Genomic DNA, 23,834 nt, shown 5'->3' on the forward strand with positions numbered 1-23,834 from the left:
CAGTTCTAGAGGCCGGAGTCCAAGATCAAATAAACTCAGAAGTCACACTCCCTCTGGAGCCTCTAGGGGAGAATCATTCCTTACCTGTGCCGGTTTCCGGTGGCTTTTGGCATATTCCCTGTGGCCGAGTCACTCCAATCTTTGCCTCTATCTCCACATCACCTTCTCCTCTGTGCGTCTCTTATACGGTGATTAGCTGTTGGATTTAAGGCCCATCCAGATATCATCCCGAGATCCTTAACTTAATTACACATGCAAAGACCCCTTTTCCAAATAAGATCCCGTTCACAGGTTCTGGCGGTTAAGACGTGCACATATCATAGCCATGGTCCAGCCACCACGGTTTGAGTGACCCACATGAGCTACTACCCCAGTGCCTTAAGCATCAGGTTCCTAATCTTGCTGAGGCACAGATTCGCTTTGGGCCTCAAATGCCTGAGAGCTGGTTACCAAAATCAACAAGCCTGCTGGCAGCGTCCTCCTTGTCTTCAAAAGGTTGTGTGTGTGTGTGTGTGTGTGTGTATGTCAGACAAGTTAGTGGTTGACAGATCTCCCAGGGGAGAGGTAATCCCAGGCCCCCTTGTTACTCTAATCTGGTTCTGTCTCTTCCTATTAGAAGTCCCTGCTGTGCAAGAATCCAAAAGCTCTCTTTCTTTTAGTTCCTTTATAAGTAAATATTCGAGCAAATGTTACCTGACATTGAAAGAGCTGACAAACCTGGAAGTATTCCTAACTTGTTTTCGGAAATCTTTTCTGATCTTCTGTCTTCTGTCTGATCTTCTGTCAGGGTCTCTCCTGTGTGAGCATCAACCCTCAAAAGTGGCTTCCAGTGTAACACAGAGCAGTGGAAGCTGTCTACAAAGGGAAGAGGCGATCAGAGGCTCCCCCTCACATCTTCGCTGTGGCCAGTAATGCCTTTCAGGTTATGCTTCACAGTAAGTGGCTGCCCTACAAAATGAAGGGTAAAAATATCTGATCTACTTTTTCTCCGTGTCACTAAGAGGCAGGTAGGCATTGTTAGCGGAGCATGGCCTTTATAGTTGCCTAATCACTTGAAGCCTCCGTTTCCTTCTGGATAAAACGTGGGCAAAATAGGGCCTACCTCCTAGGGTTATGGGGACGATTAGCTCGCATATCAAATTAAGTGAGATAATGCCTTGAAAGTGCTCAGCCGTGTCTGGCCCAGAGTGAGCCCCCTGTAGATGTCAGCTTTTATTACAAAAAGTACCTGCTAGAATGTCTGGCACAAGAGGTTATTCTGTAGCTATTATTACACTAGGCTTAATAAAAGGCTTAAAATAGCGATATGTCAACCATTCGTCATTTACCATTTGTATTTGGAGCAAGGAAAGAGTGATAGAATTTGTATGATCTTATGACTGGCCTACATAGAGTCAAGAGAAAATCTATTTTACTTTGTACCATTGAAATGGTATTTTTTTCTAACTGTATACAGAGCAAATCCTTCTCCTTGTGTCTGACTTCAAACCGTAACCAAGGAAATTTTGAATAAGTTCATGCCAACACATGGCAGCTCTGGTAGAAGAATGATCTGACATTTTCCTTTCTTTTGTAGATTGAAAGAATCAGTCTGTACTCTTCACGTTAAGTGTTTGCCTTGCTTTTTCTTTTTGGCCAGCGGTGAGAGTTTCAATCGAAACAGACACTTACATTTCACTGGATATGAAACATAAATTCACTGCCTTTGAATTGTTGTTCTTTAGATACCAAATACATTCTAGGCAAGAGTAAGATAGGAAATTGTCATAACACTTTAGTCAGTGATTAGCCAAATATGGTGCCAACTAGGCTGCCTCCCATTTTAGAAGATCCTTTGGAACCTGCGGTGCACATGCTGGTCTTAATCATTTTCTTGATGGAGAGAGCTCCCTGTCCAAATGATCATTTTCAAAGTTCTCTGGTCTGGCTAACTGGGCGGAAAGACTGAAAGTCCAGTGGGTATGACCACAGAATAGATAACATGCTGTCGTGAGCAGCCAGAATGGGGCAGGCCAAGGTACATTAAGTAGTGGGAACTAAAAGATGGTGAGGCTTAGAGGGACAAGAAAAGGGAGTGAAGAAGAAGGATGGAAAGGATTTCACTGATACCATATTGTATGTTAATTTTGATGGGAAGAGCATTGGCTGGCCAGGTGAACTGTCAGTATGGTGGCTGAGGGGAGAGGCTGGGACTCGAGAAGCAGTCAAATGCTCAAGTTCTTGCCTTTCCTATGCAGTGATGATGCCGCCTCATGTGGTGGGCTGTCCATTGGCTTCAGCCATCCCCAGAAAAATAATAGGTCTCAGAATCTTAGAGCTAGAAGGGTGGTTAAAGTTCAGCCCTTTGCAGAGAGGATAGACTATTTTCTGGAGTTTCAGGCAGATAAAGGCAGGCCTTGATCCTATGACGCTTTGGGTGAGAGGCTATAAATTCACCGTTGTGTCCTCTCCACATTACAAAGTTAGCTGATTATCAAAGGTAAAGGCCAGGTCCATGTGATGGTAGCCTTCATATGTGACAATCTCTTGAACAGTTGGTGGTGAGGAGACCTATCTCTAATTAGCAAAGATACTCTTCAGCTTTTTGTTAACAGGACCATGAGGAACAGGCTTCTTATTTTTATAAAGTCTTTGATCTTTCCCTACTCCAGATTTTTGCTCATGATATTTTTCCAGCCTGAGATGTCCTTCTCCTTCTCCCAACCAACTAAATGTCTGCATCTCCTTCAAGTTCCCTCTTAAGTTCCACTTTTCTATAAAACTTTCCCTCTTGCCTTAGTTTATATGGTTAAAATTATTTATCTTTCATTGCATTTATAATCTGAACCAGTTAACTGTGTCATTGAATTTCCAATCATAGAGGAGAATCTGGTGCTGGAAAGACTGTGAACACCAAACATATTATCTAGTAATTTGCCACCATAGCAACCACGGGTGAATCCAGAGAAAAGCCAGTAAGTGTTTATACATCTTGGCAGAAAAGGTGGGTGGCCCTATCTGCTAATCATGGAGGCTCTGCCCCGATCACTTATGGGGAGAAAGGAGGAAACTGCACCATAGAACAATTAAAAAATTATAGAAAATTCTTTTTCCCCATTTTTCCTTTGCCTCTTGGAAGGATCATCAAGTACTCTGAACCAATAACCCGAAAACATTAAATTACATAATTTGTTTCAGATCTGTTTCAAGGGGCATTTACTGGCCTGATCTTTGTTGCTTGGACCCTCTGAGAATTAACTACTTAAGATCCAAACCACGTTCCCCCAAAACTAGGGTTACCAATGCCTTGAATGGCCACTTTTGATATTTCTTAATATTGAATATCTTCTTTGTGGTATTTCTTTAGCTACTGTGAGATGTCAGAATCCCTCAAATATGTACCAATAGAAAGAACTCTGCTTCCTTTACCACTAACTTCTGGACCAAATCCCAAATGCCCAATGGATGTACCCTCAACTTCAATCACATTCTAGGTTCTGAAAACTTTACCTTCTCTCTTTCTCTAATTATTTTTATCCTTGGTAATTTTTGCTTTTGCTTACTTTGTTTAGCTCCATTAACAGGTTGATGGTAATAATCTGAGGATACCTAGACCATGAGAGTTGGTATGCAAAATAAGATTAGATAGTGCTGAGCAAAACTCAAAATCAATGAGTTACTGAGCTGTTGGAGCCTCTCATCTATGTCTGACATTGCTGCTTTGCTTTTTCAGTATGATCCTAGATGTTTCCTGCTGTATTTGCAAGATAAGAAGTATATCAAAATAGCAATCTAGTCCAATTTCCACACCATAGAAAGTTTCTTTCCAGCCACCACATTCCTGAATTTGATTGATTTCTCTAGGTATCATTGAATTCTATTATTCACTAGATATTACTTCATTTGTGTGTACATTTTAGGTTGTTTTGTGTGCATTTGTTTGTTTGGTCTAACCGTTGAGCCCGATGATAATACATAACACAATACATAATACATAAAAGTTCTGTGAAAAATTTTGCTTATATAGCCCTTTTATTTACTTAAAGGACAGTAGACCCATAATATATAGAAGGAATATAGTATTTGTAAATCTATAAATTCTTAAATACCATGTATTATGAAATGCCCCCCATAAAATGTATCTTTGAGGCTGACTGGAAAAAAACAAAGCTATGTTGCAGTTTAGGTGCTAAGTGGTCATTAGGACTTGCTCAGTGTAGGTGACCTGCTTTGGCCCATCAGCCAGAGCCAATATGATTCAAATTCAAGACCAATAATACCATTTCAAGTCACTGCTTGGTATGAACCTCTAGGTTACTTAGGAATAATAGCAAGCAAAAATGTAATTTAATAATGCCGCGTCTGCTGTATTATTTTTGGATAAATTTCCAGGTGTGAGGATTGAATGGGAAGAGAGGCAGATTAGCAATGAGGGGGAATATATGGAACGAAGTTTGGAAATAGGCTATGGTATTTGTTGTTGTTGTTTACTTTGGTAAAATATCAGTTTTCTTTTCCTACTCAGGCCAATGCCAACCAAAAGAGAAGCATTGCAAATAAATGAACTGCCACAAAAGTCATGGGGCGTCATATATTATCAATCTTTCATCCATCTATTTTTGAGTTCCCATTCCAAAATAACCTTTCATCACCAAATTTGGAAGTAGTTTTTGGCTACTGGTTACCTAAACAAGAATGAGTTTTGACCTGGATATGGAGGGCTTGCCATATTACAGAATTCTGGGAAAAGTTTCATCAGCTGTATTTCTCCTACCTGTATCCCAGGGGACTCTACAAAATCAAATCAAATGAGTGAATCCTGTCTTGGAATCATTTGGAAATGCCAAAACCCTGAGAAATGACAACTCCTCTCGCTTTGTAAGTAACCTGATTGAGCAATATATCAGAGTCTTTAGTTTTTAGCAAATGGTAAAATTCATACCTGAGCACACAGATCCAAAAAAATTTTTAGAACATCAAAGAAGGTTATTGATTAATGTTCATAATATTAGATTCCTCAAGGAAGTCCGCCAGTTTCATCATTAAGACAATTAAAAATACATAGAAATATGTACTTGAGAAGCTTCTGCTGTTTGGTCAGTTTCAGGAAGAAAATATTTATCTTAATAGTTTCAAATTCCTTTCTACTCCCAGTAGGGAAGCTCATTCAGCAAATTCTAATAATGTTTTATATTTTAGTACATTTTACAGATCTGTAAATACTTTCTCCTTCATAATTTCCTATACTCCTTGTAATAAGTCATTTTAGTAAGCACTTCCAAATTCACTTACTACAATTATTGTTTCTACTCTTGCCTATGGCCTCCCTGCCCCCACATATTTTTCATTGAGGATTTTTTTGGGGGGCACGGGGAGAAAGCACTTTTTAAAGTAGCTTTTGATAAATAGCAGTCCCATGATAGAAGAAGGATTTGGATTTCAAACTCAAGCTTCACTAATCGGTTTTATGCCGAGAATGAGTGGCTGGGAGCCACTATATAAATTACAAGGAAATTTGCAGAAGGCTTCCTGTTTGAGTCTCTAGGCATAATTAAATAACAGCCTCCTGCTGATTTGGCTGTTTTCCCTCCAAAGCCTTAGAGTTGCCCTGACTACACTTACATCTGCTTGCGATGTCCGGCTGCATAGCAGGTACTAATACTGGGCAATAAAACAACTGCTAGATTTGGGATTTGTTAGAATGTGGAGGGATTTTCCGCTTAAATATGAAAGAAAGAAAGCTGAAAAAAGAACACAAAAAACCGAGAGGGCAAAAGGAAGGATGGAAGAGAGGGAGGGGAAAAAAGGAAGAAAAAGGAAAGGGAAGAGAGTAAAAGAAAAGGAAGAAAGAAAAGAACAGTAAGTAGAAAGAAACGTAAATAAGGAAAGAAAGCAACTGAAAAAGACCAAGAACAAGAAAAAAGTTGGAAGGATAGAAGGAAAGAAAGAAGTAGAAAAGCAAAGTAAACAAAATGGATGAATGGAAAGAGGAAGGAAAGAAGGGAGAAGGAAAGAGAAGAGGGGGTTCAAAAAATCAAGAAATCCAGGTTAAATTCTTTCGATTAATACTCTGTATGTATACTATGAACGAAGAATGTCACCTGCCATATCAGTAAAAAAGGATGTTGCAACCATCAAGCCATCAGCCCCTGCAGTCGCCCCCTACCCCACCACTGTGCACCCTGAGGGGATTCAGGTTGGAGAAAAGCAAGATATTGGCCCTAGATAGCTAAGGTGCATATCAAAGGAACAATTTCAATGAGCCAGACCCTTGCATCTTCCCATACATAGAAAAGCACTAAATTCATAAACTTGAGATGTCTGATTTTCTTTAATTAGCAGTAATCTTTCGATGTTCTAACTACCTGGTTTTTGCTGTAAAAACTCCTATATATCCAGGGACCTCCCTTACCTCTGCGGAGCAGCCCCTCAGAGCTACCTGAGAGGCTGTCTTCTGGGCTTAAGCCCTCAGAAAGTCCACCGAATAAACATAGTTCTCAACTTTTAGGTTGTGCCTTTTTTTCAGTTGACAATACACATATTTATATGTCAATGTACACATGCATAGAGGTACACATATGTGCACATATATGTGTATATATATACATGCGTATGTTTGTGTGTGTGACTCCCAGTAGCCTGCATTTTGTTTTTGTTTTTTTGTTTTTTTTTTTTTTTTAGCCTGCATTTTTTAACTTAACGGCTTAATCACCTTGTATTGGCCGCTCTCCTTCTCTTGCCTGGCTGCAGTCCTGGTCTGATTCCTTCCTCGCATGGGTACACGTCTACCAGTCTGCCTTCCCCTCTGCACCAACATCCTCATCCTGCGGGCTCTAGCCCCCTGGACTGCCTCCTTGGCTGTGTCTTGATGCACCTGGGCTCTGTCACTTCTGGGCAGACTCTCTGCCCCACTAGATCCTATCTTATGGCTTTTCATTGACAGGGAAGGAAGGGAGCCCCATCTATTATTCATGTCAAAGTTGTGTTTAAAACACAAGTCAGATCATGTTACTCTTCGCTTAAAACCTCCCAATGTCTTCTCAGCACAGAATAAAACCCCATTTCTTCCTGTGGCCACATGGTTTACCTGATATGGTGCCTGCTGCCTGCCTACACTCAGACTCCGTTTTCTGCCCCCTTTTCTCTTACTTGCTACACTCCTGCACAACTGCCTTTTCTTTTGATTTCAAAACACACCAAATATTCCTACATTAGAGCTGTTACACTAGCTGCTTACACCTAGAATCTAGAAGAGCCATGAACACACCTACTTTTCTAATATGGTATCTCCAGTGCCTAGCAGGTTTTCTGGATCATAGCAGATGCTCAACGAATGTCTGTTTAATAAATGGAAGAATACGCCAAGCAGATATTATTTTTCTCATTTTTAGATAAGAACACTGAGGCCCAGAGAGATTCTATAATGCACGCAAGAATGAACAGCCAAGGGGGCAGGGATAAATTAGGAGTTTGGGGTTAATATATACACATAACTATATATAAAATAGATAATGAATGGGGACCTACTGTATAGCACAGGGAACTATACTCAGTGTCTTGTAGTGAGCTGTAATGGAAAAGAATCTGAAAAAGAATATATATATATATATATATATATATATATATATATACACACACACACATACATATATATGTATGTATAACTGAATCACTTTGCGGTATACCTGAAACTAGTACATTTTAAATCAACTGCACTTCAAAAAAAAAAAAAAGAAGAAGAAAAAAAGAAGACACAGCCAGCAATCAGCAGGTCTGAGGCTAGACTCCAGGACCACGGCTAGTCCTGATGACACCCCAGCTGCCTCTCGACATTAACTGGTGCCATCACAGACCCGTGTTGCGTTTTTTTAACTTTGGGGCAAGTAATCACTTTGGGAGTGATGTGTGTAATGAAGCCATTGCAACTGCTTGGAATGTTTCAATAGGAGACTGTGTTCTGTGTCCACCCAGGGCAAGTTCATCGGGATGCACTTTTGTGCCAGAGGCAAGCTGTCATCTGCAGACATCGACAACTGTAAGTAGCCACAGCACTGTCTAATTACTTTTCTTCTACACCTACGTTTGAATCTTTACTCATGTCTCATCATGCAGATTTGCTTGAAAAATCCCGGGTGGTTTTCCAGCAGCCTGGAGAGAGGAACTACCATATATTCTATCAAATTCTGTCTGGGAAAAAAGAACTTCATGGTAAGTGTATTATTCTGGAGCTGAAGTTCATTCTAAAACAAGAGACAATAGTCAGATTACTGGAACTGGAAAAGTGCTGTTTAATGTCTCCTAGCCTCTTTAGGATTCAGTTTGTTCATCCTAAAACTTAAGAAATTGAACCAATTATAGAACCAATGTTCTGTAATTTTACATGGGTAGAGAGTAAATGGTAGCACTTTTTTTCTATTTGGTAGTATTTGGAGGTGGGTAGGATGCCCAGCAGAGGTAAATGAATGTGTGTGTATGCATGTGTGCACACGTGCTTGTGTGTGTGTGTGTGTGTGTGTAAAAAGCATTAGATAATTTTAAAGCCTTAAATGATTAAAACCAGTAATCATTTAAGTGGGTGCTAGAGACCAGAGGCCAGAGGTGGGAGACATCACCATGGTGTTTAGTGGTTAATGGGAGTTTTATAAAGAAAGGAGGACTTGGGTTGGGATACGGAGATTGGGAAGGGGATGTAACCAGAGTAATGTGTGGAGGGTATTTCCGGTAAGAGGAACAGTGTACGCAATGTCAGGAAAAGGTAAGGCAAGATCAGGGAACAGAGAGACCAGATGAACTGGAGGAAAGGATTTTCATAGAGGAATAGTAGAGATTTTATTCTGATGGTGTCTGAACTCAGGAAGTTGGGAGGGTGTTGTGTGCATGTGTGTGTGTGAGTGTGTGTATGTGTGTGTGTTCCTGTGTTTTGTGGGGCGGGATGGGGTAATAGGAGGTCGTAATTTGTTGAGGGCAGTGGCAGTTAGGCTGGTGTGATGGGCAGGATAGACTGGAGGCAGAAATACTGAGGGAAGTGATTGCAATAGTCCCAGGATGAGATGACAAGACAGTTGTCTAAGGCACTGTCTGTGGGAATAGAGGGCAAGGGGATGGGCTCATGGAAGAATAGAAAAGTCTAGGCAACGATAAAATGTAGAAATGAGGGAAAGTGTTGAGTCAAAAATACTCCCAAGTTTGGTAATTTGACTAGGATAAAAGTAGTGCCATGAACAGAAATGGAAAAGCAACTTGTAGGGTAAGAGAACGGACTTCCTGTATTCACTCAACAAATATTTATTGTGGGGCTGCTATGTATACACTGCTTTTTAAGCATGGAGGATAGAGAAGTAAACAAGACCCACAGGTCCCTGCCCTCGTGAGCTTACATTCTAGTATGGAAGACGGTAACAAACAAGCAAACAAAGAAATATATAATTTCAGAGAATGGTAGGTCTATAGAGAAAAATAAAGTGGGTGAGGAGATGGAGTGAAATGGGGTTTGGATGATGTTGTTTTATTTTATTTTTTTAACATCTTTATTGGAGTATAATTGCTTTACAATGGTGTGTTAGTTTCTGCTTTATAACAAAGTGAATCAGCTATACATATACATATATCCCCAATTCTCCTCCCTTTTGCGTCTCCCTCCCATCCTCCCTATCCCACCCCTCTAGGTGGCCACAAAGCACCGAGCTGATCTCCCTGTGTTATGCAGCTGCTTCCCACTAGCTGTCTATTTTACATTTGGTAGTGTATATATGTCCATGTCACTCTCTCACTTCGTCCCAGCTTACCCTTCCCCCTCCCCATGTTCTCAAGTCCATTCTCTATGTCTGCATCTTTATTCCTGTCCTACCCCTAGGTTCTTTAGACCATTTTAAAATTTTTTTTAGATTTCATATATATGTGTTAGCATATGATATTTGTTTTTCTCTTTCTGACTTACTTCACTCTGTATGACAGACTCTAAGTCCATCCACCTCACTACAAATAACTCAATTTCATTTCTTTTTATGGCTGAGTAATATTCCATTGCATATATGTGCCACATCTTCTTTATCCATTCATCTGTCGATAGACACTTAGGTTGCTTCCATGTCCTGGCTATTGTAAATAGAGCTGCAATGAACATTGTGGTACATGACTCTTTTTGAATTATGGTTTTCTCAGAGTATATGCCCAGTAGTGGGATTGCTGGGTCATATGGTAGTTCTATTTTTAGTTTTTTAAGGAACCTCCATACTGTTCTCCATAGTGGCTGTATCAATTTACATTCCCACCAACAGTGCAAGAGTGTTTCCTTTTCTCCACACCCTCTCCAGCATTTACTGTTTGTAAATGGCCAATCTGACTGGTGTGAGGTGATACCTCATTGTAGTTTTGATTTGCATTTCTCTAATGATTAGTGATGTTGAACATCCTTTCATGTGTTTGTTGGCAATCTGTATATCTTCTTTGGAGAAATGTTTATTTAGGTCTTCTGCCCATTTTTGGATTGGGTTGTTTGTTTTTTTGATATTGAGCTGCATGGGCTGCTTGTAAATTTTGGAGATTAATCCTTTGTCAGTTGCTTCATTTGCAAATATTTTCTCCCATTCTGAGGGTTGTCTTTTCATCTTTTTAATGTTTTCCTTTGCTATTTTATTTTATTTTATTTTATTTTATTTTTTTGGCTGCACCACACAGCTTGCAGGATCTCGGTTCCCTGGCCAGGGATTGAACCCAGGTGACACGGCAGTGAAAGCCTGGAATCCTAACCACTAGGCCACCAGGGAACTCCCCAGGAGGTTATATTTTAGATAGAAGGGTCAGATAAGACCTCTCTAAGAAGGCAATGTTTTGGGAATCCCCTGGCTGTCCAGTGGTTAGGACTTGATGTTCCTGCTGCAGGGGCCCGGGTTTGATCCCTGGTCAGGGAACTAAGGAACTAAGATCCCGAAAGCTTCTTGGCAAGGGAGGTGGCGGGGAAGAAGAAGGCAATGTTTTTCCAGACACCTGGATGAGTAAGAGAACAAGTAGGCAAAGATTTCCAGGAAGAAATTTCCAGGAGGAAGTAACAGTGAGTGCAAAGGCCCTGACGCAGGAATGCATTTGGTTTATTCTTGGAATAGAACAATGGCCATCGTGGGGGGCAGAATGGAGGGGTGGAGGGTGTAATGTACGGGCAGATAGGCTGGGTCAGACCAAGCAGCACCTTCCAGGTTATGACGAGAGTTTACATCTCGAGTGCTATGGAAAGTCATTGGAAGGGGAGATTGACAAGCTGATTGGATTTCAAAGGTATTGCATCTGTCACTGAGGACAACGGTACTCCCACAGGAGTGACTGTGGGATGAGATTGGAGATCCAGGTGAGCAAATTGATGGGGAACAATCCCCCCCAGCCCATTATGCCTAGATGAAGTATGGTATAAATCCAGCAGCATTTTGACTACATGGTCTTCAACTCCAAATTGTTCTCACCAAATGGAGAAAGCTCTACAAACTGGACAGTTATTTTTGCCATGGGTGCAGCTGGTGATAAGAAAGCAGCATCTACTCTCTTTCCCACCTTCCCTCTACCTAGCCCTGGAACAGGTTGTTTTTGGGTTTTTTTTGTTGTTGTTTTTTTTGGTCTTCCTTTGACTAGCCCTGCCAAATCTAACATTCTTGACACTCATTTCTATGCTGTGCAGGGTATCTGACACATAGGGTCCAATGTGAGTGTCAACAGTGACTGCAAGATTTTTTGGAGCTTCTCTGTTTACTAATAGAACCATCTGAAGACTGGGCTGCTATGGAAAATTCATGCTTATCATGAATTCATGTACTTTGGTCAGTCTGTGGGCTGCTGAAATTGATTAGTGTACAAAGGCTGACATCTGGTGGTGCAAGTTGGGTATTGTCAGTTCATTTGTTTATGGCACTAATTGTCATTCTTTGGGGGTATTTAAAAATTTTAAACTCTTTCTATTCATGGCTGCCAAAGAAGAGTTTTAGAGTGTCCTGAGGAGTGACACAAGAGGGCAGAGCTTAGCAGTATGAGGACTGTGTCCAAATTTCCAAAAATAGGAGCATTTGTGTATGACAAATGAATCGGGTGTGAAAAATGACAGCAGAGGCTGGCCACCCACTGAAGGAGCCAAGGAAATGGAGTGATGTGTCATCCCAGAGCCAGTCCTCATTTAACCTCTACCTGGCCTGGAAGATCTCATCTCCCCTTTCCTTTCAGTTAAGGCTGATCCTTGTTCCAGGTACAGCTAGAACCCACTTCCCCAGTCCCTTCAGATAAGGCTCCTTGAAATCCTTTAGTTCTCAACATCATCTGTATATCTTGGTCTGGCATATATCTTCCTTTTTCTCTTCTTTTATTTGATTTTTTTCTTTATATTTATTTATCATGCTCATTCTTGCTATTCAACTGTTGTGTAAACTTCAGGAGGGGAGGTCAGGAAACAAGTCCTTGACTCTTAGAATCCTTGACACTTTGCCTAATACTCTGAGAACTCACTCCATAAAGTGACAGTAATACACAGTGGTGGTTGCCAAGAGGTGCGCCTGAGAATGTCTACTGGTGCCCTGAATGCCTCTGGGGAAGGAAATGGTCAGAGTCTGGACCTCCTATTCTGGAGCATATTCAGTTTACCCTCTTTACCCATTAAGTCTCTCTTGAACTAGTCTCATATCTTTACTCACTTTCTCCCCACTGGTTATTAGCGGGCATAAGATGTGTGTATGATTGTGCAGATTGTGTGCTTCCCAACTCCAGAGAATGCAATTCAAACCATAGACTATGTGAATGATTCTTTCTGAAGTTGGGCAGTGCACAACCTCTTCAGCTGTACACGGCAGCACTGAGGAACAGGTAATGACGGGTGATGTGGCATAGAGGCACTAGCTACAGAACTTCATTTGTGAGATCCTAAACTGTTTATTTTTGGCCCAGTGTCAGCTTCACTCCTTTCCATAGTGAGCACTGTCTTGGAGAACATTCAGCCATTCAGAAAGTAAAATTTAATGTCAGGATGACATGAAACAAAGCCTTGAGTGATAAAACACTCACCCTTAATGGGTTCTCTGCATCTCCTACTGGAGAGTGGGCCATAGAAATGAACCTGTATAACGGTTGACACCTGCACTTTTTGGAATTGTGAAGCAGTTGACTTTTACCTTTAGCATCCCCTCATCCCCTCTCTTTCTGCCCTACCCCCAAACTTCCTGACACACCCCCTTTCCCCGTCTGCCTCCTCCCGTCCTCCAGGTGCCCCAGCCTGGTCAACAATCTTCCGTGTGGGCCCTTACTGGCCTAGACAGTCTCTCTGACTCCAATAGTGTCTCATAAAAATGCATTTAGTTTTTTTTCTCATTCTCTCAAGGCCATTTCCCGCGATAGAAAGAAATTAATTAAATAAAGGAATCCCCGCTTACATGATACTCCTCTGAGATAACCTCAAGCCTCAAACCAGTTAAAATTTACTGTTCCTTGAAAATAAGTTTTGATAAGGCCCAGGGTGGGGGAGATGTTTGATCTAAAGGCCTTTCAGAGTTCCTCATTCATGCTTCTAGCCTTGACATTCTCTGGAACCACCACTTTATGCTGAGGGCAGCTGCTCCAGGGAATGGTTACCATTGCGGCAGCCATGTTTCCGGTTGTAAGGAGACAGAAGGAAAGTCCATCGGGCGTGCTGAGTGACGTGCAGAAATGATGCATCTGGAAGCGGGGAGGGGCTGAGGGAGAAATGCATATGTAGCACTTGGGCTCACCATTCTGTCTTATTACCAGCCCCCTCCTGAATCTTGGCTCTTTCCTCCACCTGGTCCTCTCGTCCTTGGGCATGTGGTGTTCTTGCCCCCTGCTCTGTCTCCCTCTGTGTTTGCCCAGTGTTGAGTTTGCACAGAAGTAAGACCCTCCTTCTGTCTATGACAAAGGAGGAAATGGAATCCCGTCATGTTTACTCATACAGGTTTCAGTAGTGGGTGGCGTAGTCTAACAGAAACACTAGAGACTGTGTTCTAAATTCATTTTATCATTAATTTGACCCTGGGCAAGTAGTGAGCCTTTCTAGCCTTCCATTTTCCTATATTTAACGTGCAGAAAATAATGTCACATATAGCACATTTGATCATCATGACCAGGATGAAAATGATCAAAAATGACATAATAAACATGAGAGTAAAATGAAAATTCTATAAAAGCTTGATCTAGAATGATCTAACAGGTAATTCGTGGCAAAGCAATCTTGGAAAGTAGATTTTTTTTTTTAACGAGTCAGCCACTGAAACATGCCCCACCCCCTAAAGACACACGGCAGTGCTTCCTGCACTGTTTAGGTGTGTGATTCCTCTAGCCTCCTCGAGGGAAAGGACTATTTTAGTTTTGTATCCTTATGTCCTCCCATAGCATATACCTATGGTAGAGAAAAAAGATTAAACAAATGCTTTGATTTGAAAGACATGGAGATGATGTCTGTATCTGAGATGTGAAGGAGGTGAAGGGACAGGACACTGTAGCACCCAGATGTCTGGCCTGGGTGTGGTGGTGACATTCACTGGCATAAGGAACCACAGAAGAGGAATAGCTTCAGGGAAGATAAGGAAAACATCATCGATCTGGTTGTGGTAACGTTGGGTTTAAGCTACCTATGGCCGTCCACATTGAAATGTCCAATGGGAAGTTGGAGACTAGGTCTGGAGCTCAGAAAATAAATGTAGATTTGAGAGTCATCAGTAAAGTCATGAATGAACCTTGCAAAAGAATATATAAAGAGATTATTGACAGTATACAGTCGGGACAGTATTTGATACCCCTGCCGACTCCCTCTTCCTTGAAAATCTCCCCCCCTTGGCTTCTAGTATACCACCCTCCCTTGTTTCTCTCCTAAATCTCTGGGCATAGCTTTGCAGGTTTCTCTCTTTCATCCAGTCCATGACTCCAGAGTGCCCTGGGGCTCAGTCCTTGGCTCTATCTTGTGGTGATAGATAATCTAGACTGACCGCTTTAAAGTTTTCTATCTGATGACTTGCAAAGTTGGATCATGAGTCAAGACTTTTCTTTAGTATTTCAGACTGATAGCTAACTGACTCTTTTATGTCTCTGCTTGGATGTTGAATAGGCGTCTCAAACTTCATATGCCTACAGCCTAGTTCCTGAACTCCACCCCGCAAGACCTGCTCCTACCACAGTGTTTCCCAGGTTGGCTGAAGGCATCTCCATCCTTCCGCTTGCCTGGGCACAAACCCTTGGAGTTATCCTTGATCAGCCTTTCTCCCACATTATTCTCATTTGTTCCATCAGCAAATCCTGTTGACTCTACTTTCAAAACCCAAGCTCTGGCTACTTCTCACCATGTCTGTTGTTATTCTCCCAGTCAAGTACCATCATCTCCCTCCTGAATTAACCCTTTCCTGGTATCTCTGCTCCCACCCTGTCCCTCTGTCTTTAACCAGCAGCCATAGTAAATTAAAAAAAAAAAAATCAGATCATGTCACTCCTCTGCTCAAAAACCTGTAATGGCTTCATATCTCACATAGACCAGAAATGCCCAAATCCTCAACATAGCCTATGGGGCACTCTTGATGCCTCTCTGACCTCATGATCTACCCCTTCTTTGACCAACTGTAGCCTCTCAAAATCCCAGGCAACCTTCCACCCCAGGGCCTTTGCATTGGCTTTTTTCTTTCTGGAACATTCTTTCCCTACTTATCCATGATTATCTCCCATAACTCAAACTTGACCTTGTGGAGGCCTTCCCTGATCACCCTATTAAAAACTGCAACTCTGCATCTCCAGCACATTTTACTCCCTTTCCCTGCTTTTATTTATCTCCATAGCAATTACTATCTTACATGTCATATATTTTACTCATTTTTTTTTTTTAACTTCTGTCTCCTCCTGTTGGAATATAAGCTTTATGAGGTCAGGAATGGGATTGTTTTTTCACTGATGTATCCCTAAAGCTTACAATAATGTCTGGCATATAATTGGATCTCAAACAAATATTTGTTGATATAAAGTGAAGCATAAGGAAGACTATAAGGAGATTCCTGAGAAGTAGTAACATTTCAGGGACATTTGAATCACTACTGAAGTAAATACTTTAAAAAATTATTATGAATTATATTTCTATTTAAGCTATATATTGTACTTGCATTCAGCCTGATTTCTTTTGGGCTAGCCCAATTACTTTTATCCAATAGCTTTATCAAAGTATTATTGACCTAAGTGTAAGTATTGACATGTGTATCTATGAGGTGAAATCATCACCACAATCAAAATAATGTACGTATCCATTCAAAAGTCTTCTCGTTGTCTCTTGTAATCCCTCCCTCCTGCCCATTCTCACTCCCTCAAGCCCTCCTCTCCTAACCCAGTCCCTAGAAAACCACTAATATGTTTTCTGTCACTAATATGCTTTCTGCAATCTATAGATTAGATTACATTTCTAGAATTTTATAAGATGGAATCATGCAGTATATACTCTTCTTTTTCTGGCTTATTTCACTCAGCATAATTATTTTGAGATCCTTCCATGTTGTAGCACATATTCATAGTTCATTCGTTTGTTTGCTAAGTAATAATAATCCATTGTGTGGATAGACAATGTTTTGTTAATTATTGATGGACATCTGGGTTGTTTCCAAATAGAGCTGCTATGAACATTCACGTAGCCCAATTTCTTTGTTTCTGAGATTTGGGGTTCAAGATATTAGAGCCTCACTTCATTGAGTGCTAAACAAAACTCTGATTGGCTCAAAAAACTTCACTGGGAGCGAGTGTCAGGCTTTAAGAGGTTAATGTGATTTGGCTACTTCGGTTGCAGATGTGCTGCTGACAGCTTGCCTTGGCTTCAGCTTGCATTATGCTTCCTGACTAAGTGAATCACGTCAGGAGTCTTAGACATATCAGAGGTGCAGCACTGAACACAGTAGCTGATTTATGGATCCCTTGAAAGACAGACTCAGCCTCCTAATAGGGAGGACGTGATGTGACAGGATTACACTGCTAATGTTCCCTGGGTGCTGACCCCAGGGTCGGCCTGCTTCCTAGCTTTTGAAGCTCAGGCCTGTTATAATTTACAAACCACTTTTTGTCCTCTGGCCCTCAACCACGTATCTAGGCCAAATTCCTGTTTTCAAAGTTTCGCCAACATGCATTATCTGTTTTTTTTGCACACCAATTCAAGCTGCTGCAATTGAATCTGCTTTCAGATTTGGCCTGCCTGGTCTTCTCTTGGGAGGCATTAACACATGACTGACAAGTTAATAGAGGGCAGAAATTGATTGCAGAGGTTTGGGTGTAGAATATGGATTTTATTTTGGCTCGTTTACAAGTATGCTGTAAGCCGTAAGAGTAAACTGTGAATATTGGTCACTTATTTTCTAAGGCCTTGTGGATTTCTTTAAGCTGTTTAACTGATGGTTTTCCCACTGCAGATATGCTCCTGGTGTCTGAAAATCCCTCTGACTTTCACTTTTGCTCTCATGGAGCAGTTGCTCTGGAGAGCTCGGATGATGCTGAAGAATTGCTGGCCACAGATGTAAGGCTTGTTAGTTATCAAAGTCTGGTAATGGCAATGAGAAATGAAAGGAAGCATCTCAGATCTCCTCTCTTCCAAAGGGTCCTGGAGAAGTGACCTTCCTTCCCCTGGGGGTGGAGAGTGGAAGGAGCCCCTCCAGGACGGTTTCTGTCCAAAGTTTTATACTTATTTATTTTGTCAATATAGTGACTTCAGTACATATGGAATAGTAGGAAGATGCTTCAACTCAGTGACAACCACTGTTTTTAGTCTTTTTTTCTATTTGGGATTGTTGTTACATAGTTGTTTTGGTGGTTTTTTTTAAATCAAAGATTATAATTATACTGCATATGCTATGTGATATATAGTTTGCATTTTTGATTATTCTTAAGCATTTTTAGTGTTATTACAAACTTCATAAACATTTAAATGGATACTTAATATTTTATCAGACATTAATTCTATAGTTTATTTAATCATTCTCCTACTGTTAGACTCAAGGTTGTGGGTTTTTTTTTTTTTTTCCTACTGTGGTGAATGTCTTTGTTGGTGAGTGCTTTTTCTATATATCAGAGTCACCTTATGCTAGATTCCTAAAAGTGAAATTACTAGGTAGGATTATGAATTTTTTGTAGTCTCTTGATACATATTCTAAATTAACCACTAGAAAGATTGTACCGATTTCCATCCTCCTGGAGTGTGTGAGAACACACTTCTTACCATGTGCAGTGGCTTCCTAGGATGCTGTTCTTTGGTGACATGGTTTTTCTTTTCTTAAATACTTCCTTTTGCCAGTCTTTAAAATGTATCTGGAATAAAGTTGGGAGAACATATGGGATCCCAGAAATAAGCAACCTATCAGATATGGTGCTACTTTCTTCCATAACCATGAAAGGCAAAATAATTTAGCTCATATAGCCAGTTAATGATAGATTATTGGAAAGGAGAGGCTGGGGGCAGGGCAGCCGAGGAAAGTTCTAAAACTACTGGAAATTAAACAAGTCAAGTCATAAGGCTTCCTAATTCTCTTTTAAAGGGATAAGCAGACTGCGGGTGACCAAGCACCAACAGGGCCAATTTGCATTGCTTTGAACAGAGCTGTCACACTTCACTTCAGGGCTGTGGTGATCTGTCTTCCTGGCAGCCCACAGCCCACTGAGTGGAGGGAGGTGTGACACACAGCGGGGGTGAGGTGCTTACTGCAGCCATTAGGCAAATGAAGACTTGGCCATCTGCTTCTCTTTTTACAGCAAGCCATGGACATTTTGGGCTTTCTTCCTGATGAGAAGTACGGATCCTATAAACTCACTGGAGCCATCCTGTACTTTGGAAACATGAAATTTAAACAGAAACCCAGAGAAGAGCGAGTAGAAGCAGATGGCACAGAAAGTAAGGATTACTTTAAAGGCATGGCATGTATGCTCTTCAAATCCCTGACCCCAGCCCTGCTCCCCTTTTCCCTGCAGTTAACCTCACCTCTTAGTTTTTGGAAAATGTTGAAATTAATCAGCAATCTCCCTCAGTTGCTGTTCTCCCAAATTATTCTCTCAGCCACCATTCTGAATTAGAATCCTTGTATCTCAGGATAAGACACATTCCTTAATTAATTATTGATGATGCCAGTAAATTTGCTAAACTTGGGTGACATAGGATTGACTAAGACGTAGCCTGCCTTCAGCATATAGCCTATTGAGAAAAACAGAAAAAGGAACAAATTACCATGAGATGTACGAAGTGACATAATGAAGGTGTGAACAAAGATCTGTAGAATTCCAAAGCAGGAGTTTCCACTGGGTTGAAAACAAAATGGCTTCTTTTCCCTTTGTTTTTTATTCATATTCTAAAACTCTATAGTCATGCCTGCTTACCAAAAAGATCTATAATGAGTTATCTGTCTAGAATGATCATCAAAATAGAAAATCACAATTATGAAAAGAGGGAATCATAGTCATAATTATTTCATTTAATATTAAAATTCCTGGCAATTGCAACAAAAAGGATAAAACATTCATTCAAATCTTTCAACAAATAATTTTTAAAATTTTATATTTTTAATTGTTGTAAAATATACACAACATAAAATTTTACCCATTTTAACTGTACATATTACTGGCATTAAGTACTTTCACATTGTTGTGCAACCATCACCACTATTCATCTCCAGAACTTTCTCATCATCCCAAACTGAAACTTTATACCCATAAAACAATAATTTCCTATTACCCCCTACCCGTAACCCCTGGAAAATTTTAGTCTACTTTCTGTCTCTATGAATTTGACTACTCTGGGTACCTCATATAAGTGCATTCATACAATATATATTGTCCTTTTGTGTCTGGTCTATTTCACTTAGCATCATGTCTTCAAGACTTGTTGTTACTAAGCGTCAGAATTTCATTCCTTTCTAAGGCTGCATAACATTCTATCGTATGTATATTCTACTTTTTGTTTATCCATTTGTCTCTTTATAAACACTTGAGTTACTTCCACTTTTCACTAGTGTGAATAATGCTGCTGTGAACATTAGTGTTCAAATATCTGTTTGAGTCTGTGCTTTCACTTCTTTTGTGTATATACCTAGAAGTGGAATTGCTGGATTAAATGGAAATTCTATGTTTAATTTTTTAAGGAACCACCATATTGTTTTCCATGATGGCTGCACCATTTTCCATTGTCACCAGCAATGCACAAGGGTTCCAATTTTTCTACATCCTCACCAACACTTGTTGTTTTCTGTGGTTTTTTTTGTTTTTGGTTTTTTTTTGATAAGAGCCATCTTAATGGGTATAAGGTGGTGGTGTCTCATTGTGTTTTTTTTTTTTTAAATAGATCTTTATAGGAGTATAATTGCTTCACAATACTGTGTTAGTTTCTGTTGTACACCAAGGTGAATGAGACATATGCATACATATGTCCCCATATCCCCTCCCTCTTGAGCCTCCCTCCCATCCTCCCTATCCCACCCCTTTAGGTCATCGCAAAGCACCAAGCTGATCACCCTGTGCTATGCTGCTGCTTCCCACTAACTAACTATTTTACATTCAGTAGTGTATATATGTCGCTGCTACTCTCACTTCACCCCAGATTCCCCCTCCTACCTGTGTCCTCAAGTCCATTCTCTATGTCTACATCTTTATTCCTGCCCTGCAACTAGGTTCATCAGTACTTTTTTCTTTTTTAAGATTCCATATATATGTGTTAGCATACGGTATTTATTTTTCTCTTTCTGACTTACTTCACTCTGTATGACAGACTCTAGGTCCATCCACTTCACTACAAATAACTCAATTTCGTTTCCTTTTATGGCTGCGTAATATTCCATTGTATATATGTGCCACATCTTCTTTAGCCATTCATCTGTTGATGGACATTTAGGTTGCTTCCATGTCCTGGCTATTGTAAATAGAGCTGCAATGAACATTGTGGTACATGTCTCTTTTTGAATTATGGTTTTCTCAGGTATATGTCCAATAGTGGGATTGCTGGGTCATATGGTAGTTACTTTTAGTTTTTTAAGGAACCTCCACACTGTTCTCCATAGTGGCTGTATCAGTTTACATTCCCACCAACAGTGCAGGAGGGTTCCCTTTTCATTATACCCTTTCCAGCATTTATTGTTTCTAGATTTTTTGATAATGGCCATTCTGACCGGTATGAGGTGATACCTCATTGTAGTTTTGATTTGCATTTCTCTAATAATTAGTGATGTTGAGCATCTTTTCATGTGCCTCTTGGCCATCTGTATGTCTTCCTTAGTGAAATGTCTATTTAGGTCTTCCACCCATTTTTTTAATTGGATTGTTTGGTTTTTTTTGATATTGAGCTCCATGAGTTGTTTGTATATTTTTGAGATAAATCCTTTGTCTGTTGTTTCATTTGCAAATATTTTCTCCCGTTCTGAGGGTTGTCTTTTTGTCTTGTTTATGGTTTCCTTTGCTGTGCAAAAGCTTTTAAGTTTAATTAACTCTCATTTGTTTATTTTTGCTTTTATTTCCATTACTCTAGGAGGTGGGTCAAAAACGATCTTGCTGTAGTTTATATCAAAGAGTGTTTTCCCTATATTTTCCTCTAAGAGTTTTATAGTGTATGGTCTTACATCTAGGTCTTTAATCCATTTGGAGTTTATTTTTGTGTATGGTGTTATGTAGTGTTCTAATTTCATTCTTTTACATGTACCTGTCAAGTTTTCCCAGCACCACTTATTGAAGAAGCTGTCTTTTCTCCATTGTATGTTCTTGCCTCCTTTGTTGTAAATTAGGTGATCATATGTGTGTGGGTTTATCTCTGGGCATTCTATCCTGTACCATTGATCTATATTTCTGTTTTTGTGCCAGTGCCATACTGTCTTGATTACTGTAGCTTTGTGGTATAGTTTGAAGTCAGGGAGCCTGATTCCTCCAACTCCATTTTTCTTTCTCAAGATTGCTTTGGCTATTCGGGGTCTTTTGTGTTTCCATACGAATTGTAACATTTTTTGTTCTAATTCTGTGAAGAGTGCCATTGGTAGTTTGATAGGGATTGCATTGAATCTGTACATTGCTTTGGGTAGTGTAGTCATTTTCACAATGTTGATTCTTCCAATCCAAGAACATGGCATATTTCTCTATCTGTTTATGTCATCTTTGATTTCTTTTATCAGTGTTTTATAGTTTTCTGAGTACAAGTCTTTTGCTTCCTTAGGCAGGTTTATTCCTAGGTATTTTATTCTTTTTACTGTGATGGTAAATGGGATTATTTCCTTAATTTCTCTTCCTGATTTTTCATTGTTGGTGTATAAGAATGCCAGAGATTTCTGTGCATTAATTTGTGTCCTGCAACCTTACCAAATTCACTGATTAGTTCTAGTAGTTTTCTGGTGGCATCTTCAGGATTTTCTATGTATAGTATTATGTCATCTGCAAACAGTGACAGTTTTACTTCTTTTCCAATTTGTATTCTTTTTATTTCTTTTTCTTCTCCGATTGCCGTGGCTAGGCCTTCTAAAACTATGTTGAATAAGAGTGGCGAGAGTGGACATCCTTGTCTTGTTCCTGATCTTAGTGGAAATGCTTTCAGTTTTTCACCATTGAGTATGATGCTTGCTGTGGGTTTGACGTATATGGCCTTTATTATGTTGAGGTAGGTTCCCCCTATGCCCACTTTCTGGAGAGTTTTTATCATAAATGGGTATTGAATTTTGTCAAAAGCTTTTTCTCCATCTGTTGAGATGATCATATGGTTTTTATTCCTTAATTTTTTAATGTGGTGTATCACATTGATTGATTTGTGTATATTGAAGAATCCTTGCATCCCTGGGATAAATCCCACTTGATCATGGTGTATGATGCTTTTAATGTGTTGTTGGATTCTGTTTGCTAGTACTCTGTTCAGGAGTTTTGAATCTATGTTCATCAGTGATATTGGTCTATAATTTTCTTATTTTGTGATATCTTTTTCTGGTTTTGGTATCAGGGTGATGGTGGTTTCATAGAATGAATTTGGAAGTGTTTCTCCTTCTGCAATTTTTTGGAAGAGTTTGAGAAGGATCGGTGTTAGCTCTTCTCTAAATGTTTGATAGAATTCGCCTGTGAAGTGAATTCTATCTATCTGGTCCCAGACTTTTGTTTGTTGAAAGATTTTAAATTATGGTTTCAATTTCATTACTTGTGATATGTCTGTTTATATTTTCTAATCCTTCCTGGTTCAGTCTTGGAAAACTGTACCTTTCGAAGAATTTGTCCATTTCTTCATGGTTGTCCATTTTATTGGCATATAGTTGTTTGTAGTAGTCTCTTATAATTCTTTGTACTTCTGCAGTGTCAGTTGTGATTTCTCCTTTTTCATTTCTAATTTTATTGATTTGCATCCTCTCCCTTTTTTTCTTGATGAGTCTGGCTAAGGGTTTATCAATTTTGTTTATTTTCTCAAAGAACCAGATTTTAGTTTTATTGATCTTTGCTATTGTTTTCTTATTGTTTCTATTTCATTTATTTCTGCTCTGATCTTTATGATTTCTTTCCTTCTACTGACTTTGGGTTTTCTTTGTTCTCCTTTCTCTAGTTGTTTTAAGTGTAGGGTTAGATTGTTTATTTGAGATTTTTCGTGTTTCTTGCAGTGAGATTGAATTGCTATAAACTTCCTTCTTAGAACTGCTTTTGCTGTGTCCCATAGGTTTTGGATCATCTTTTCATTGTCATTTGTTCCTTTGTATTTTTTTATTTCTTCTTTGATTTCTTCAGTGATCTCTTGGTTATTTAGTAGTGCACTGTTTAATCTCCATGTATTTGTGTTTTTTACAGTTTTTTTCCTGTAATTGATTTCCAATCTCATAGCATTGTTGTCAGAAAAGAAGCTTCATACGATTTCAATTTTATTAAATTTTCTGAGGCTT

At 39.8% G+C, this 23,834-nt stretch overlaps 1 protein-coding gene across 1 annotated transcript in view; it reads left to right on the plus strand.

Annotated features, from left to right (window-relative positions):
• The window catches only part of MYH15 (myosin heavy chain 15), a 198,963-nt gene that overhangs the window by 8,392 nt on the left and 166,737 nt on the right, over nt 1-23,834 (plus strand). The window contains 8 exon segments of the mRNA XM_036851779.1: nt 788-935; nt 1,577-1,604; nt 2,861-2,954; nt 4,765-4,857; nt 7,951-8,014; nt 8,092-8,187; nt 17,382-17,485; nt 18,715-18,853. Of these exon segments, the coding sequence (XP_036707674.1) occupies nt 788-935; nt 1,577-1,604; nt 2,861-2,954; nt 4,765-4,857; nt 7,951-8,014; nt 8,092-8,187; nt 17,382-17,485; nt 18,715-18,853 (766 nt within the window).

Source organism: Balaenoptera musculus, chromosome 4 (assembly GCF_009873245.2).
Source record: "Balaenoptera musculus isolate JJ_BM4_2016_0621 chromosome 4, mBalMus1.pri.v3, whole genome shotgun sequence".
NCBI lineage: Eukaryota > Metazoa > Chordata > Mammalia > Artiodactyla > Balaenopteridae > Balaenoptera > Balaenoptera musculus.